The 16,770-nt window shown below is 43.1% G+C and overlaps 1 protein-coding gene across 4 annotated transcripts in view; it reads left to right on the plus strand.

The window, feature by feature from the left end:
• GAB1 (GRB2 associated binding protein 1) overlaps window positions 1-16,770 on the plus strand; it is a 241,153-nt gene that overhangs the window by 103,439 nt on the left and 120,944 nt on the right. For all 4 annotated transcript variants that reach the window (XM_063920409.1, XM_063920410.1, XM_063920411.1 and 1 more), the window contains exon 2: window positions 11,274-11,568. In XM_063920409.1, the coding sequence (XP_063776479.1) occupies window positions 11,274-11,568 (295 nt within the window). The remainder of the gene's footprint in view (window positions 1-11,273; window positions 11,569-16,770) is intronic.

Consider the following 16,770-nt stretch of genomic DNA (forward strand, 5'->3'; position numbering starts at 1 on the left):
GTTCACACTCCTGCAAAGCGAAAATACACTCCCCCGTGGGTGGCGACTATGCGTTTGCACGGCTGCTAAAAGTAGCTAGCGAGCAATCAACTCGGAATGAGGGCCATAGTCGGCAAGTAAGAGGTAATGCCTTGGCCAGTGGTAGAGAGAGCACATATTTATACATTTAGAATTATAGTGCTGACAGAAAATTCTTATAAAGGGTCAAATCAAGATTGAAGGGGCATAATTTGGCCACGGAAATAAGCAAACCTCCTTAATGTCATTTGAACGTCTCTTTATCTGCCTTTCTGTTTTTAATTAAATGTATTGAATTTTTTGCAGCAACAATTCATTATATTAGACTTCATCGATCTGATTGTTGTGTTATTTAGGCTCGAGCCTCGTAAGTCAGTCACTTGTTCCGTATCTTTAGCTTTGTTTTGAATGCATTCATATTACCTATGAAGCTTCAATTAAAATGATTGCTACCTTCGGCAATGCGAGCTTGCAACATAGCTCCTGCCTTTAGGTAATCTGGTGAGATTCTGCATGGTAGGGAGGGTTTCAGGTGTGTCCCCTATTTTTGTTTCTGTATGGTGGGAGAGGCGGTTTATAATAGAGGTTGTTTTATAAATAGTGTTGATTTCCATATTCATAAAACATTTGCTATTAAAAGCAGAAAATGTTTTCCCTGTATTTTGGTATTTGTGTGTTGGAAAAGGGCTACTTTTTTTTTTTTTTCCCCCCCCTCTCAAGTAAATATAAATAGTACAGTACAACCCAGTATATCACCAAGCAATACATTTTCAATGATGCAGTCTTGAGGAAGTATTCAAAGTGAAGTTAGGTATAAAAATATTTTAAGATGGTATTGTATAAATAATGGAATAACTTCAAAGTTTTCAAGCAAGTGTTCACATCGGAGAAAATGGAGATTGAGCTAATTTAACATGATTACTTGATTACTTTAATTTTTGTACAGACGTCTGTAGAGGGACGTCTCAAAATGAGTCGTTAATCAAACGCATAGGGGAGTATTTATCAAAGCTTTGGGGAGATGATATTGTGAGATAAAGTACCAACCAATCAGTGCCTAAAGGCCCATATACACGGTGAGATTCGGGCTATGCCTGATTTTCACTATGTGACGGGCTAGGTCGGCATCGCAAACATATAATGACTGCTTGCGATACTGACTAATGTGCGATTTTGGCTAAGTGTCAATTTTGACTATCTCTTCTATATAGAGAGTAAAAATTGACTTGCCTGCACAGTCTATCTAGGCTTGCGATGCCGACCGCGTATCGCCATCTAATCGGGATCGCAAGGTTACTTTCACCTTGCGATCTGCGCTAACTTTTCTTACGATTTTGACTATATAGTCAAAATCGTAAGAAAATATCTCACCATGTGTACACACCAATAAATTTTACAGGCTGTGTTTGAAAAATGAAAGGCGTTGATTGGTTGGTACTTTAAATCTCGCGGGTTTTTTTTCTCTGTGAGCTTTGCGAAATACACCCTTAGGGTTTGAGATTTACTGCAAATGCTCCAGTCATGTATGTTCAACGTGGGCAGCAGGGACGGTGTAATGGTTAACATTACTGCCTCACAGCACTGAGGTCATGGGTACGATTCCCACCATGGCCCTAACGGTGTGGAGTTTGTATATTCTCCCCGTACTTGCGTGGGTTTCCTCCGGGTTCTCCGGTTTCATCTCACAATCCAAAAATATACTGGTAGGTTAATTGGCTCCCAACAAAATTAACTAGAGTGTGAATGAATGTGGTAGGGAATTTAGATTGTAAGCTCCACTGGGGCAGGGACTGATGTGAATGGCCAAATACTCTATGTAAAGAGCTGCGTAATATGTGCGCTATATAAATAACTGGTAATAAATAAAATACTATGTGATTAATGATGGCGTCTTACAGGCATATTGAGGATATGAAAGGATAGGTCTAGTGAACTATTCCACTGGGGTAACCAGTCTCTACAATGGCACCTACTTGACACTGCCCTAAATTGTGTGTTGTTTTTTTGTGCTCGTTGTCTTTATAAACGTGCCATTAGCTATATTGTTTGTGTGAATGTGTGCAATTAAATGTTATTACAGCGAGTAGGCAAATATAATGTTAGATTTTTATTTTTTTTATTATTATTGCAGACATGGAATTATTTTATTAAAATATTATCTTCCATTCATAACACAGGGCTGGACAAATGCAAGGAGCCAGAAAGCCTATGCATCAGAAATGACTTGTAGTACTTATCTTTTCTATTTTTAATCACTTTCCACTAATGTCTGTGTTTCCTCATGACTCTGACTATATTAGGCCATGTCCCTATATTTCTAATACCCTCCATATCTGAACAGCTGTATCTTTGTTTGTGAAACCATGCCACTTTAGCAGGCCATAACCTTATAGATTGCAATAATCAGAACTGTTGGCAGGTGTGATATAGAAGCAGATGTATTCCATATTGCTGTACAGTCTGGAAGAAAACGATGCTGACATTTATAAAAGGACCCAACTGAAGCAGGCCCTGCTTATGAAAGCTTGAACATACTGTTAAGACCATCACTTCCCTATAAACAACTATTAGAGCAGTCACTTAATTTAAAGTTAGTATGTGCATTGCTTAGGAGAAGAGCTGGCTTGTTTCCAATCAACCTCCCCTCAAGCTGCAAGAGGGAAAAGCAACCCCCCAACCTCCTATGCATTAAATCATACAAGATGATTGTAGCCACTGTTATTTCCACTTCCATTGTGTCTCCTTCCTGTTGGTCAAAGGTTATTAGGATGGGGTGCTGCATGGAGATGGAAAGCTTACAGGAAAGAAAATCAGTGCTGCATGATAAAACTACCTTCACTTATAGACAGGACACCATTTCATGTTGCTTCTGAGGAAAAAAGGTAAATTGCTTCCTCCCTCGATGTCTGCAGTTTTTGTGTCAAAGGAGAAGAAAGTCAGTGCTGAGAATGATGCTGTTGTCTTGGGAAATGTGCTTGTTCGACCAGCACTTGCAATGCCCTGTTAAGTGACTGGATCTGTTTTGCTTCTCTTCCCGTCTGACTCGATTGCTGCCAGGGATGCTGCGATGCAATGGTTTTAAAACCTATCTTGCCTGGGTCTCCTTTGCTAAGAGCAAGAGATTTGTCAATTTTGCATTTGTTCAATATGGACACAAGATTACAATTAATTGTTATTCTAGATAACTGGCTGAGCTAGAAAACAGAGCTGTTGAATGGGCTCCACCCTTGCTTTGTATTCCAGATTCTCTGCCGTGGTGTGCTACGGGATTGTATAATGTGGTATGTGTTTTGTTTTTTTTCCTTCTTTCTTTTTGTGTTTCTTCATTTTGTTGAAACTGTTTCTCGTTTGTGACATTTCTAGCTTTTAACATTGATTTACCAGTATTCCTGTCTGGGCATACAATTGTTTTCTGTTATTGCAGGACATATTTCTGTGTTGGGATATTATGTTTTGCAGAGCATCTTTAAATATGATCATTTGTTCTGTATCTTATTTTCTTAGATGTTTCAGGAGTTTTCCTTTTAATATGCAGTTTGTGGTGTCCTAATATTATATTGGTGTAGTTTTCATGGATTTAATGAAGTGTTCCTGGATAATGGTTAATATTAAAGCAGTTCAGTCTGGCATGTAATGAGACTGATGAAGTAACACCAATGACTTTGGATCCACTGAGCTCTGCCAAAATGTTTGTTTTTGCTTTTTTTTTGTGATTAGAATTGTTTTTCTTTACCTGTAACTGTAAATTTATGGTTGGGACTCTTTCCAAATGGACTTGCAATCTTGCTGCAGTTTTTTCCTAGCAGGCTGCTAACAAATGAACTTGAGTGACACTGATCATTTTAGTTGTACATTGTTACACAAATGGTTCCCTTCTCAGCTCCTGCACAGTACTTGGGTTATGACAATAAACATATATATATCTCCTTGCTAGTGCCTGTCATCCCAAACTATTCCACTTTCTTTTATCAGGCTGTTGCTGATCTGCACAGTTACAGGCACTAGGCATACACACAACTCGTATGCAGTTACTATCCTCCACAAGTGTTATTCGGAGTCACTCCGCTGCCATCCTCATAGGTCGCTCATATTTATATTTTTAGCACAACACTGCTTCTCTTTAGAAAATACTAGCTCTGCATCTCCTTATTTATTACAGCTTTCACTGAGGGAGATGTATCAAACCTTCAACAGAGAGAAAGTGAAGAAGTTGTCAATAGCAACTAATCTGCTTCATTTTACAGGCTGTGCTAGTGAAATGACAGAATTAGAATCTGGCTGCTATGAGCAACTTCACTTTATCTCTCTCCAAGATTTGATAAAGTTCCCCCTGTAAGTGTTCTATCTAAGCCTAGCCTGCTGTTGTGACAGGTACACTTGGGAGGAGATGTATCAAATCTTAGAGAAAGATAAAATGGAGATTTTGCCCATAGGAACCAATCTGCTATGGCATTGATGCATTCTGGAACTTGGAGCTTGAAGCCTATGGGATTCTTTTCGCAATTGCCCCTGCGCAGCTGCCGCGGCGCACTGCATATGTGCAGAAAGGCTCCCGGGTCCTAAACCTGGTAGTCCAGTGATCACAAAGGATGGCTCTTACCAGGAGAGCTGTCCTTTGTGATACTAATTGCATTTGTAAGCACATGCGATGAGGTGGGATGTTCCGCATCGCAGATGCGATGCTTTGTACATCCCGCCCTCTGAGATTTAACATGTCCCCTTCAGCCTTTACACCCTCTACAGCACTTCCCCTCATTGGGACGGCACTGTTGCCTCAGCCCTCCCTCAGTATGGCTATGAAATATTATATTATTATTTATACATAGCACTATATTTGTGAAGCTATGGTCCACTTTCCTGCGACACAAACTGGCTACCCCTTCTCGGAGGAGGCGGCCAGGAAGTCTGCAATTATGCCATGGGGTACATTGGAGACTATTACCAAACTTCTTTTTATTGGGAGTCCCAGCAAATTCACCCAAAGATTAGACCAGTGCTCTAGTAAATCACCAATAACGCAGGAGTGATGCAGAGGATTTATGTGGGAGTCACAAGACCTGGTTACCTCACAGCCATTGAATCCACAGTAACTGCCTTTTTATACCAGACTATTCTAGAGTAAAAGGTGAGTACAACTGAAGTATACTATCAAATACACAATGAAATGGTTGAAAAGAAAATAATTCCATTTTTCCCATTGAGGTGTTGTACCAGGTTTGGTGCATAAACAAATGTCCTCAAATATCAATGAACTGAAGCATCTGTTTCTGACCCTACAACATGACCACTTTATTTACAATAGGTACATCCAAAAATATACTGGTTAGGTTAATTGTCTCCCTGGCAAAGGAAAATTAACCCTAGTGTGTACGTGTTAAGGGCAGACTGGATAGGCCAAGTGGTTATTTTCTGCCATCAAATTCTATGTTTCTATAGTAAGTTGTATGGGAAGTTTACTGTTTTTTATAGGCTGTCTTACATTTGGTGAAAGAGCTGCTGTGACAGTTTCATTCAGTCTATGGACATGAACGATTATAGTCCCACAGCCTGAACATTGCTGAAAAAGGTCCAGGATCATCGTTTGGTTTGTTTATCAAAGCTGTGTGATGCTTCGGCCTGTCATTCAGCTGACTCCAGGAATAGAATGGAGGTCTCCACCATACATCTTGCAGTGCTCCAATTATCTGGTACTATTGTGCAGTCTATGTGGGTCATTCCGAGTTGATCGCACGCTGCTGATTTTCGCAGCGCAGCAATCAGGTTACTACTGCGCATGCACCGCAGTGCGCATCGTACGGGTACAAACAGCATCGTTTCTGTGCAAGGCTTCTAGCGACGAATCCATTCGCACAGCTGATCGCAAGGAGATTGACAGGTAGAGGGCGTTTTGGTGTCAACTGACCGTTTTCTGGGAGTGGTAGGGAAAACGCAGGCGTGTCCAAGCGTTTGCAGGGCGGGTGTCTGATGTCAATTCCAGGACCGGACAGGCTGAAGTGATCGCAAGGGCTGAGTAAGTTCAGACCTACTCAGAAACTGCAAGAAACTTTTTCGTCCCGCTCAGCTGCACAAGCGTTCGCACATTTGCAAAGTGAAAATACACTCCCCTAGAGGCGGTGACTATCTGATCGCTGCTCAGCAAAAAATAGCTAGCGAGCAATCAACTCGGAATGAGGGCCTATGGCCAGAGTAAAAGTTTAAAAAAGGGACTAAAGTCTTTTGTTTTTTTTGTTTTTTGTTTTTTTTAATCATCGATCACGTTTCTTCACTCCCTGACGTCTCCCAGCCCCATAGCCCTGCATGCTAATATGGATGATATTGTTCATATTGTCTTGCATGTATAAACGTGCCGGCACCAACGAACGAGCGCAGGGCCGCGAATTGTTCATCATTGATGCCTACACACTGAGCGATATGAATGATATCTCGTTCATTAAAGAACTAGATCGTTCGTATTGCTCAGTGCAATCGGTAAGTGTGTAGGGCCCATTTGTCGCAGCTGATCTCTCACAGACCAATAGATACATCATGCTGGATAAAGTCTAGGCCCTGTGCTGCTATAATGGTGTACTTTATTATGTCAATATTCACAATGTCAACATTTATTAGGTCGACATGAGAATGTCATCCTGGCTGTAGTGTTGAACATGTTTACATGTTTATAATGTTGACCAGTGACATGCGGTAAAGTAAACGGCTGAGGAGGCACTGACTAGTATCAGCCAGATGTACACACATCCGACCCGGGACACATTTACAGCATGCCTAAAGCCCATACCTCCCTGACCGCAGTGTCCCCTGGGAGGTTGGAGGCGTGGGGTTGGCTGGGAAAGGGGTGTTCTGGAGGCAGCCCAGCAGTTTCCGGAGGACAGTGGTCAGCTTCCAATTGGGCGCATGGCCTAACCTGTCCGAGGCACATCCTGGGGGTCCCAATCTGCCAGTTTTCCCATCGCTTGGAGATGACATCATCTTCAAGCGCCGGCCACAAGACACTGCACCCTGGGTGCAGTATAAATGGCGCCTATCTGGGATATTCCCAGGTTGCGCCGCAGTGGAAAAGGGGTCATGTCTCTGGTCTGATCCAGATTGGAACAGTGTTCCAAATAATGGGTCAGACCCGCAACTTTAGTTTAAAAGGGGTACTAATAACATACCCTGCAATATGTGGCCTACTAATACCCCTTTTACTCCAGCACCTCTGAATTCGGGCTTTTGGCACATGAACGCGCATAACCCATGTTCAGGTGCAGTGTGAAAGGGTGCCGGAGTTGAAATACCAGGTCCAGTGACCCAGTATTTCATCCCTCCTCTTGAGCAGGGTTGAACTCGTGTTTAACCCGGCTCACTCTGCGGTGTGAAAGGGAGCCGGGTCGATGCGCTTAGAGATCATGTGATGCCAGGTTGCTGACTGCGGTGTGAAAGGCGCCTAACCCGGGAATGTCCCTGCATGATCCCGGGACAGTATTCCCGGATAAGTCCCTGCATTTTTGGTATGAAAGTGGTGTAACAGAAAAGGAAGGCATCAGATGTCATTTTAAGTTTCATCTTTTGCACATCTCCCAACATCAATGATTATCATTTTAGGATGTGGTACATATGATCCCGATGGTGCTACATCACATTGGCTGTGCCGCACACAAACCTTTCCCCAAAAAACACCCCATCAAAGCATGTCTGGAATGCAGAGCTGTAGGGGCATCACTCATACCCCTTTCATACTGTCTGAGGCGGGTCGCACTCGGGAGCCTGACACGGGAGCTCCCAGTGTGCGACCCGCCTCAATACCCCCTTTCACACTGCAGACTGAACCCGGCAATATGCCGGGTTGGTGACGTCGGCAGTGACGCAGTGCTGGGAGATCACATGTGAACGGGAAACGGGTCGCACTGACCCGGCTCCTGTTCACACCGCACAGCGAGCCGGGCTGAACACGCATTCAACCCTGCTCGCTAGCAGGGTTGAAATACCGGGTTTCTCAACCTGATGTATTGCCCCTGTAACCTTTCACACCGCACAGGAACACGGGTTATGCGCGCTCATGTGCCAATAACCCGTGTTCAAAGCTGCTGGTGTGAAAGGGGTATCAGTGGGACACATCTTCCCACCGTCCCCAAATCAGGTCAAAAGTTCTGCTAATGGGGACCGTGGCACAACCCTCTCTAATGGGACAGTTGGAATATGAGCTTTTGTGCATTTGACCAGTATTGTAATATGTAATGTTAGGGGTGTGTGTTTTTATTTTGTTTATTTTTACTTAACACCATTAAAAAAAGCCCTTTGTGTCAAGTGTTCTTGGAGATTTTGAACATGTGCATATTTGTTTACATTTTAAAGGACAGTTTACACTTCAATTTACTGTATGATGACTTCTAGGAACAGTGCTACTGGTAACATTAAGGTGGCTTCTAACAAACTAACAGATGTATGTTTACAATCAAGGAGGATCTCTTCCAGATGAACAAACACCTTTTATTTATTATATAGATTATTTTATTTTTGAGCAATTGTAAGTGAAAATAAACCCCTTTGTATAACTAGGGTACTATATTATGCCTCTCTTTTAAATTATATTTGCTTTTTGCACGTTAATTGCTGTGATAACTTGTCGTTTGTTTACACAGCACACTAAAGTTAGATTCAGCAGCACAAAACTAGCAAGTGGTGACAATAGTTCAAAAACAGGAAATGTTATCCAAATGTGCATGCGGAACAGATGCTCAGGATGGTGGTCAGTGGAATGGAAACTTCCATTCAGCCTGTTTTTTCCTTATTTTGTTTGGTTACATATCAATTTTACTTCCTGGAAAACAATTTCCTAAAGTGCTAATTAACTTACATTTTAAATCTTAACTGCCTTCATCGTAGCCCATTTTCCACATTTAAGTTAAAAAATATTTTTGGTTTTAGAATCGTACCAGGAACTGCTTTACTACATGCTCTCAACATCTTTACTACTTGCTTTTAACAGGACTTTGTTTTGTAGCAGTAACTTTTTTTTTCCCAAATGTTTTTTAAACTTAAGTGGTTATAAATTGAGATTGTGTGTGTGTATCATATTTTTAGATTATATGTCAGGGATGGGGAACCTTTGGCCCTTCAGCTGTTGTTGAACTACACATCCCAGCATGCCCTGCAACAGTTTTGGCATGGCCAAATAGCAAAACTGTAGCAAAGCATGCTGGTATGTGTAGTTCAACAACAGCTGGAGGGCCAAAGGTTCCCCACCCCTATTATATCTGGACTTGGCTGGACATATATGCAGTTAAATTGAAGCCGCAGTCCAAGGCAGTGTATTTTTGCCATTAAAGCCAGACCCAATATTACGTTTGTCAAGGATTCCAAAATCATTTTTGTAAAATCAATCGAAATTTCAAGTTAAAATAATGAAAGAACATATATTGCTGCTGCCCATGTTATACTTTGTCGTTTGTACCTATTTATAATATCACTACAGATGAACTCTCCATGACACATTACTGTACATCTGTGTCGTAAACTTAAAGGATAACTTCAGAACAAACGCCTTACTTCTTACCTAAGCAGTCCTATGTTTACATTACTAAGAGCTTTTTGTAACCATAATACAATTGTGTTACCGTTCTCGCAATAATATAAGATACGGTATACCCTTCTACCAGGTACAAAATGCTCTACTCCTGAACTTCTCGCTTAAGTTATAATTGCAGTCACCTGTGTTACAAACGCCTTTCTCATCAATGAATTACATCAGTATCGGTGACTGCGATTGTCAATTAAGTGAGAAGTTTGGATTCAGAGCTAAATAGTGGTTTGTTTTTATTTATTTTTTAAATGATATTCCTTTATACTTTTGAAATATATTCTAACATGAGCAGGCAAAATATGTTGTTGCAGTAAAGAATGGGTTAAATCCATAAATAGAAGCGCTGTAAGAATGTGAGAGATTCTCCAATAACAAAGAGTAATTTATGTGGCGTTTTGTGCAGCCTGACAAGGCAGAGGCACTTGTGTACTATGATTAGCTGATGTCACTTTGCTTGTCTGGCATTAGGCTTTATGCTACTACTAAACTCTTCTTTGTACTCTCAGCCAGAGGACCTTTGTATATGCCCTATTAAACTGCACAGTTAGTGATTTGCTTTCTCCCTCGTTCCAGTTTAATCTGTGCCAGGCAAAGTGAGTGACTCATTGTTGGGGGGGGGGGAGGGGAGAATAGAAAAACATGGAGTAGCAGGTGCTTGTATACTACAGTTAGCAGTGTACTCATGTACTGCGCACAGCAATTAGACATCTGAGAGAAGCACAGAGCTATAAACAGTCTCTTTGATGTGTCCAAACTATTCAGACATTATTTTTCAGAGAAGGTGAAGTCGGGGACGTGTTGAAAAGGATGACTAGTAATGTAGTGACATCTTTGCCCTCTGACCATAATAAGGTTTCATGTGTTTTTATTTTTAATAAATCATATTTATTTTTGCTATGGCAGGTTTGAGTGACCGAGCATAATGCTTTGTGTAATTACCACTTTATTGTAGTGTTGACAAGTACATGAAAAATTGCATTGCTGCGATTGTTATTGCAGTGTCCAATCACAGACTTAGGTGCAGTGATGTAGTAGTCCAAATGTTGTGACTTCTGAAATGTTAGTATTTCAAAAATAAAATGGTCACAAGCTGTAGACCGTTGATTTCTGGCATTGGTAACCGTAGTTGTTGCTTAAAGGGTGACTAGTAAATTCCCCATGTTTTTGGACTCAAACCTATGGTGGCCCAAGAGTACATAGACATTCTGGGCTCACATTTGGTTCTAAACACCAAAAGCAGAGGCTGAATGACTAATAGAACAGTCTATGAAATGGGACACAGCAAGGAAAAAATGTTTAAGGGACTGTGCCTCCGTATTAATGGTAGAACAATTAAACTTCATATTGCAGCTGCAGTGGCTCCAGCATCATCGTACTTCCTGCGGTCATAGGGCTACGCAGATGTTTCATAAATGACTGATCTGTGACAGACACTGCATCTGTGTACATGGCTGCTGGGACTCCCAAAACCGCCGGTGGGCCTCTCAATGCAGATGCAGGTGGCTGCAGCATTTGTATGTTTTCACACAGTTGTGTACACATTTGCAGTTTTGGTGCCATCAGCATCCATCGCCGAATCAGGCCCGAGATGCGTTACATTAGCAAGTGTAATGTTCAGCAGATCTGCTGGTCATTTACTACTAGTACAGAGTAAACAAAGAGTAATCGCATGCTTTTTTTTGTCCCCTTTTCATAGGCATGGAAGCGAAGATGGTTTGTCCTTCGCAGCGGACGTCTAACAGGAGATCCTGATGTTCTAGAATACTATAAGAATGACCATGCAAAGAAACCCATTCGTATTATTGACTTGAACCTGTGTGAACAAGTTGATGCTGGACTGGTATTCCCCAAAAAAGAATTTGAGCATAGTTATATTTTTGATATAAAAACCATTGACCGTATCTTTTATTTGGTGGCTGAAAGTGAAGAAGAAATGAATAAGTGGGTTCGAAACATATGTGACATCTGTGGATTCAATCCCACTGAAGAAGGTAAGTTTTTCTACAATACACGACTGCACCCCCTGTCTAATTACATTGTGTACACTGAAAAAAGGTCCACTAAAGAAAATCATTGGGAATCATGGTTTTCTGCAAAGGCTAGAAAAAGAAATGAAGTGCAAACTTTTTTTATTTCGGAATAACATGAAAAAAAATGTTCTCAACATTGCAAATAGATCGCATAATTTGATTTATTATTTGCTCTTTTAACTGTAAAGTAATGCCCTTTAAAGGAAACGAATACAGATTTCCTAAATGGCAGCAGTTCTACTGCTTCATTAATGGAGTAGTAATGGCATCAAGTCTAAATACCAGTTATATTTATCTGCACCAAAACTACAGAAACAACATAGATTTTTCTATATGTAAAACATAAAAATGCAACACGCTAAAAAAATAAAAATGAAATAAGGTCAATAAGTAATAGAGAGAGTAATTGAATATGTTTGTTAGTAATGCATAGAGACGATTGAATACGATGTGCTGTTAAAGCTTATGACGTTTCTGGCTAGACATACAGACAGCTGTTTGACACCAGCCTTATTGCTCCTTTCTGTGGATTCCCATATTGCTTCATATTTGAAAATGTTGAAAAACTTATGTGGTCCATTGTGAACCATTGACAGTGTCTCATTCATGTAGCCCATGCTGTGCGGTTTGTTTTGTTTTTAAACCGGTTTAAAATTCTGTCCTCCCACCGCCTGTCAATCACTTATGTTGTTTTAGAGGTGATTTTGGCTCTATGCACCACGTAATTTTTTTCTGTTGCGGGCAAAAGATTCAAAGTTAGACCTGTGTTAGTCGACGTGCTGGAGTATTTTCACAGCAGCCAGATCATAACTGATGCAACGTGACAACGAGCAATAAATTCATAATACATTTGTTGTGCAACTGACTAGCTCTTGGCTAGTGCCCATTCTGCCAGCAGCAAATGGAGAGGTCTACTTAAAGGAATTTCTTTTTTTAATCGATATATTCACACACTGTGTGGGGTCCTGAGGACTGAGTTTGAGAACATGTTTTAAAGTTTGTGATTTAGGGGTCTAAGCCTTTGAGGAGAGAGAGAGAGAGTACCAACCAGCCAGCTCCTAACCGTCATTTTTCAGTTTTTACTAGGACCACCATCTTCATAAAATTATTATTTCTCTTACGTCCTAGAGGATGCTGGGGACTCCGTAAGGACCATGGGGTATAGACTGGCTCCGCAGGAGACATGGGCACCTAAAAGAACTTTTCCTATGGGTGTGCACTGGCTCCTCCCTCTATGCCCCTCCTCCAGACCTCAGTTAGATTCTGTTCCCTGCCCAGAGGAGAAGGGTACACTGCAGAGAGCTCTCCTGAGTTTTCTGTGGAAAAAGAATTTTGTTAGGTTTTTTTATTTTCAGGGAGTCCTCCTCACAGATGCCGGAAGATAGAAGCCGGGTGAGTATGAGAAACAAGAAGACATCTCAGGCGGCAGAAGACTTCAGATCTTCATGAGGTAAGGCGCGCCATTGCTCCCATACACAACACACAGACAGCACTGATGGGTGCAGGGCGCAGGGGGGGCGCCCTGGGCAGCAATAAACCTCGTTTTTGGGCAATAAGGTGCTATTAGGCTGCGGAGGCAGCAAATAGATGATCCCCCGCCACTTTTGTGAAAATTGAAGAGGGACCGAAGCCCGCCGCTGGGGGGGCGGAGCTTGATCCCTCAGCACTAACCAGCGCTATTTTCTCCACAGAGCTGCATGAGAAACGCTGGCTCCCCGGACTCTCCCCTGCTGAACGCTTCAGAGGTTGGAAAAAAGAAAGGGGGGGCACATTGGCGCGCATTGAGTGGGAAATTGTGTGTGTATATATATGTATATATATATATATATATATATATATATATATATATATGTATATATATATATATATATATATATATAAGCGCTATCTGGTTTTTCCAGTGTCATTTGGGCGCTGGGTGTGTGCTGGCAACTCTCTCTCTGTCTCTCCTAAGGGCCTGGTTGGGGTTTTGTCCCCTTATAGGTATATCCCTGTGTGTGTGGGGGGTCGGTACGTGCGTGTCGACATGTCTGAAGCGGAAGGCTTCTCCAAGGAGGAGGTAGAGCAGATGAGTGGTGTGTCCCCGTCTGTAGTGCCGTCTCAGGAATGGATGGACATGTGGTATATGTTGAATGCAAGCGTGACATCTTTACATAAGAGGCTAGATAAGGCTGAATCCGGGCAGGCGTCAGGGGGTCAATCCTCGGATTGGTCCGACTCACAGGGCCCGTCGGGGTCTCAAAAGCGTCCCTTGGCAAAAATTGTGGACACAACTACTGACACGGACTCTGATTCCAGTGTCGATTATGATGAAGCTAAATTGCACCCTAAGGTGACAAAGAGCATTCAGTGTATGATTATAGCAATAAGAGATGTGTTGCATATTGCTGATGAACACTCTGTTCCTGACACGAGGGTACACATGTTTAAGGGAAAGAAACAGATAATAAACTTTCCCCCATCTCATGAACTTAATGAGTTTTTTAAAAAAGCTTGGGAGACTCCGGATAAGAGACCGCAGATTCCCAATAGAATTAATATGGCATACCCCTTCCCTACACAGGACAGGGTACGTTGGGAATCCCCTCCCACTGTGGACAAGGCTTTAACGCGCCTGTCAAAGAAAGTGGCGCTACCGTCTCCAGACACAGCGGCCCTCAAGGATCCTGCGGATCGCAGGCAGGAGACTACTTTAAAGTCTATTTATTCACACACTGGAGCTTTGCTAAGACCGACAATTGCGTCGGCATGGGTATGTAGCGCAGTTTCAGCCTGGACAGATAACCTGTCGGCTGACCTTGATACCATGGATAGAGATACTGTTTTGTTAATTCTAGCCCATATCAAAGACGCAGTCTTGTATATGAGAGACGCTCAAAGGGACATTGGATTACTGGCTTCCAGAGCCAATGCCATGGCTATTTCAGCGAGAAGATCCTTATGGACCCGCCAATGGACGGTGATGCGGATTCGAAAAAGCATATGGAGGTTCTACCCTATAGGGGAGACGTGTTGTTTGGGGATGGGCTGGCGGACCTGGTTTCCACAGCTACCGCAGGTAAATCTAACTTTTTACCGTTTATTCCCCAACAGCAGAAGAAAACTCCAACATATCAGATGCAGTCCTTTCGGTCACAAAAGTCCAGAAGAGGTCGGGGATCCTCCTTCCTTGCCAGAGGTAAGGGTAGAGGGAAAAGAACACCTGCTTCGGCTGTTGCCCAAGAACAGAAGTCCTCCCTGGCTTCTACAAAACCCACTGCATGACGCTGGGGCTCCCCTGCGGGAGTCCGCACCGGTGGGGGCTCGTCTTCGACTCTTCAGCCAGGTCTGGGTTAGCTCAGACCTGAATTCTTGGGCGTTGGAAATAGTTTACCAAGACTACAAACTGGAATTTCCCCACGCCGATTTTTCAAGTCGGCCTTACCAGCTTCTACCCCAGACAGGGATGTAGTGTTAGCTGCAATTCAAACGCTGTGTCAACAGCAAGTAATTATCAGGGTTCCCTTGAACCAACAGGGAAGAGGGTACTATTCAACCCTCTTTGTGGTCCCGAAACCGGATGGTTCGGTCAGCCCTATTTTGAATCTAAAATCCCTAAACCTGTACATGAAAAGATTCAAATTCAAGATGGAATCGCTCAGGGCGATAATAGCCAGCATGGAGGAGGGGGAGTTTATGGTGTCACTGGACATAAAGGATGCTTACCTTCATGTCCCCATATATACTTCCCATCAGGAGTACCTGAGATTCGCTGTACAGGATTGTCATTACCAATTTCAGACGTTGCCGTTTGGGCTTTCCACGGCCCCAAGGATTTTCACCAAGATAATGGCGGAAATTATGGTGGTCCTGCGCAAGCATGGAGTCACAATTATCCCATACTTGGACGATCTCCTGATAAAGGCGAGATCAAGAGAGCAATTGCTGAGCAATGTGACACTCTCTCTGAGAGTGCTCCAGCAACACTGTTGGATTCTAAATCTACCGAAGTCACAGTTGATTCCGACAACTCGACTAGCGTTCCTAGGTATGATACTGGATACGGAACAAAAGAAGGTTTTTCTCCCGTTGGAAATAGCCCAGGACATCCAGAACATGGTCAGAGACCTGCTAAAGCCAAAAAGAGTGTCAGTTCATCAATGCACTCGTGTTCTGGGGAAAATGGTGGCAGCCTACGAGGCCATCCCCTTCGGCAGGTTCCATGCAAGGACGTTTCAATGGGAGCTTCTGGACAAATGGTCCGGGTCCCATCTACATTTACATCGGAAAATAACACTGTCCCCCGGGGCCAGGGTGTCTCTTCTATGGTGGCTTCAAAGTGCTCACCTTCTGGAGGGTCGCAGGTTCGGAATTCAGGACTGGATTCTGGTAACCACGGACGCGAGCCTCCGAGGATGGGGAGCAGTCACCCAAGGAAGAAATTTTCAGGGACTGTGGTCAGACCAGGAGTCCTGTCTACACATCAACGTGTTGGAGCTAAGAGCCATATACAACGGCCTTCGACAAGCGGAGAGTCTTCTTCGCAGCCTACCGGTTCTGATTCAATCAGACAATGTCACAGCAGTGGCTCATGTGAACTGCCAAGGCGGGACAAGAAGCAGAGCCGCGATGGCGGAAACAACCAGGATTCTTTGCTGGGCGGAAAATCACGTAAGCGCTCTGTCAGCTGTCTTCATTCCGGGAGTGGACAACTGGGAAGCGGACTTCCTCAGCAGACACGATCTCCATCCAGGAGAGTGGGGACTTCATCAAGAAGTTTTTGCAGTGATAACGGGTCTTTGGGGAGTTCCTCAAATAGACATGATGGCGTCACGCCTCAACAAGAAGCTTCGGAGGTATTGTGCCAGGTCGAGGGACCCTCAGGCAGTAGCAGTAGATGCCCTGGTAACGCCATGGGTGTTCCAATCGGTCTACGAGTTGAGGATCATAAGGCGAAAAAGAGTACAGACAATACTCATTGTTCCAGACTGGCCTCGAAGGGCCTGGTACTCAGATCTTCAGGAGATGCTCACAGGAGATCCCTGGCCTCTTCCTCTAAGGGAGGACCTGTTGCAGGGTCCCTGCGTGTTCCAAGACTTACCGCGGTTACGTTTGACGGCATGGCGGTTGAACGCCGGATCCTAGCTGAGAAGGGTGTTCCGGAGGATGTCATCCCTACTCTAA

This window comes from Pseudophryne corroboree, chromosome 1 (genome assembly GCF_028390025.1).
Source record: "Pseudophryne corroboree isolate aPseCor3 chromosome 1, aPseCor3.hap2, whole genome shotgun sequence".
NCBI lineage: Eukaryota > Metazoa > Chordata > Amphibia > Anura > Myobatrachidae > Pseudophryne > Pseudophryne corroboree.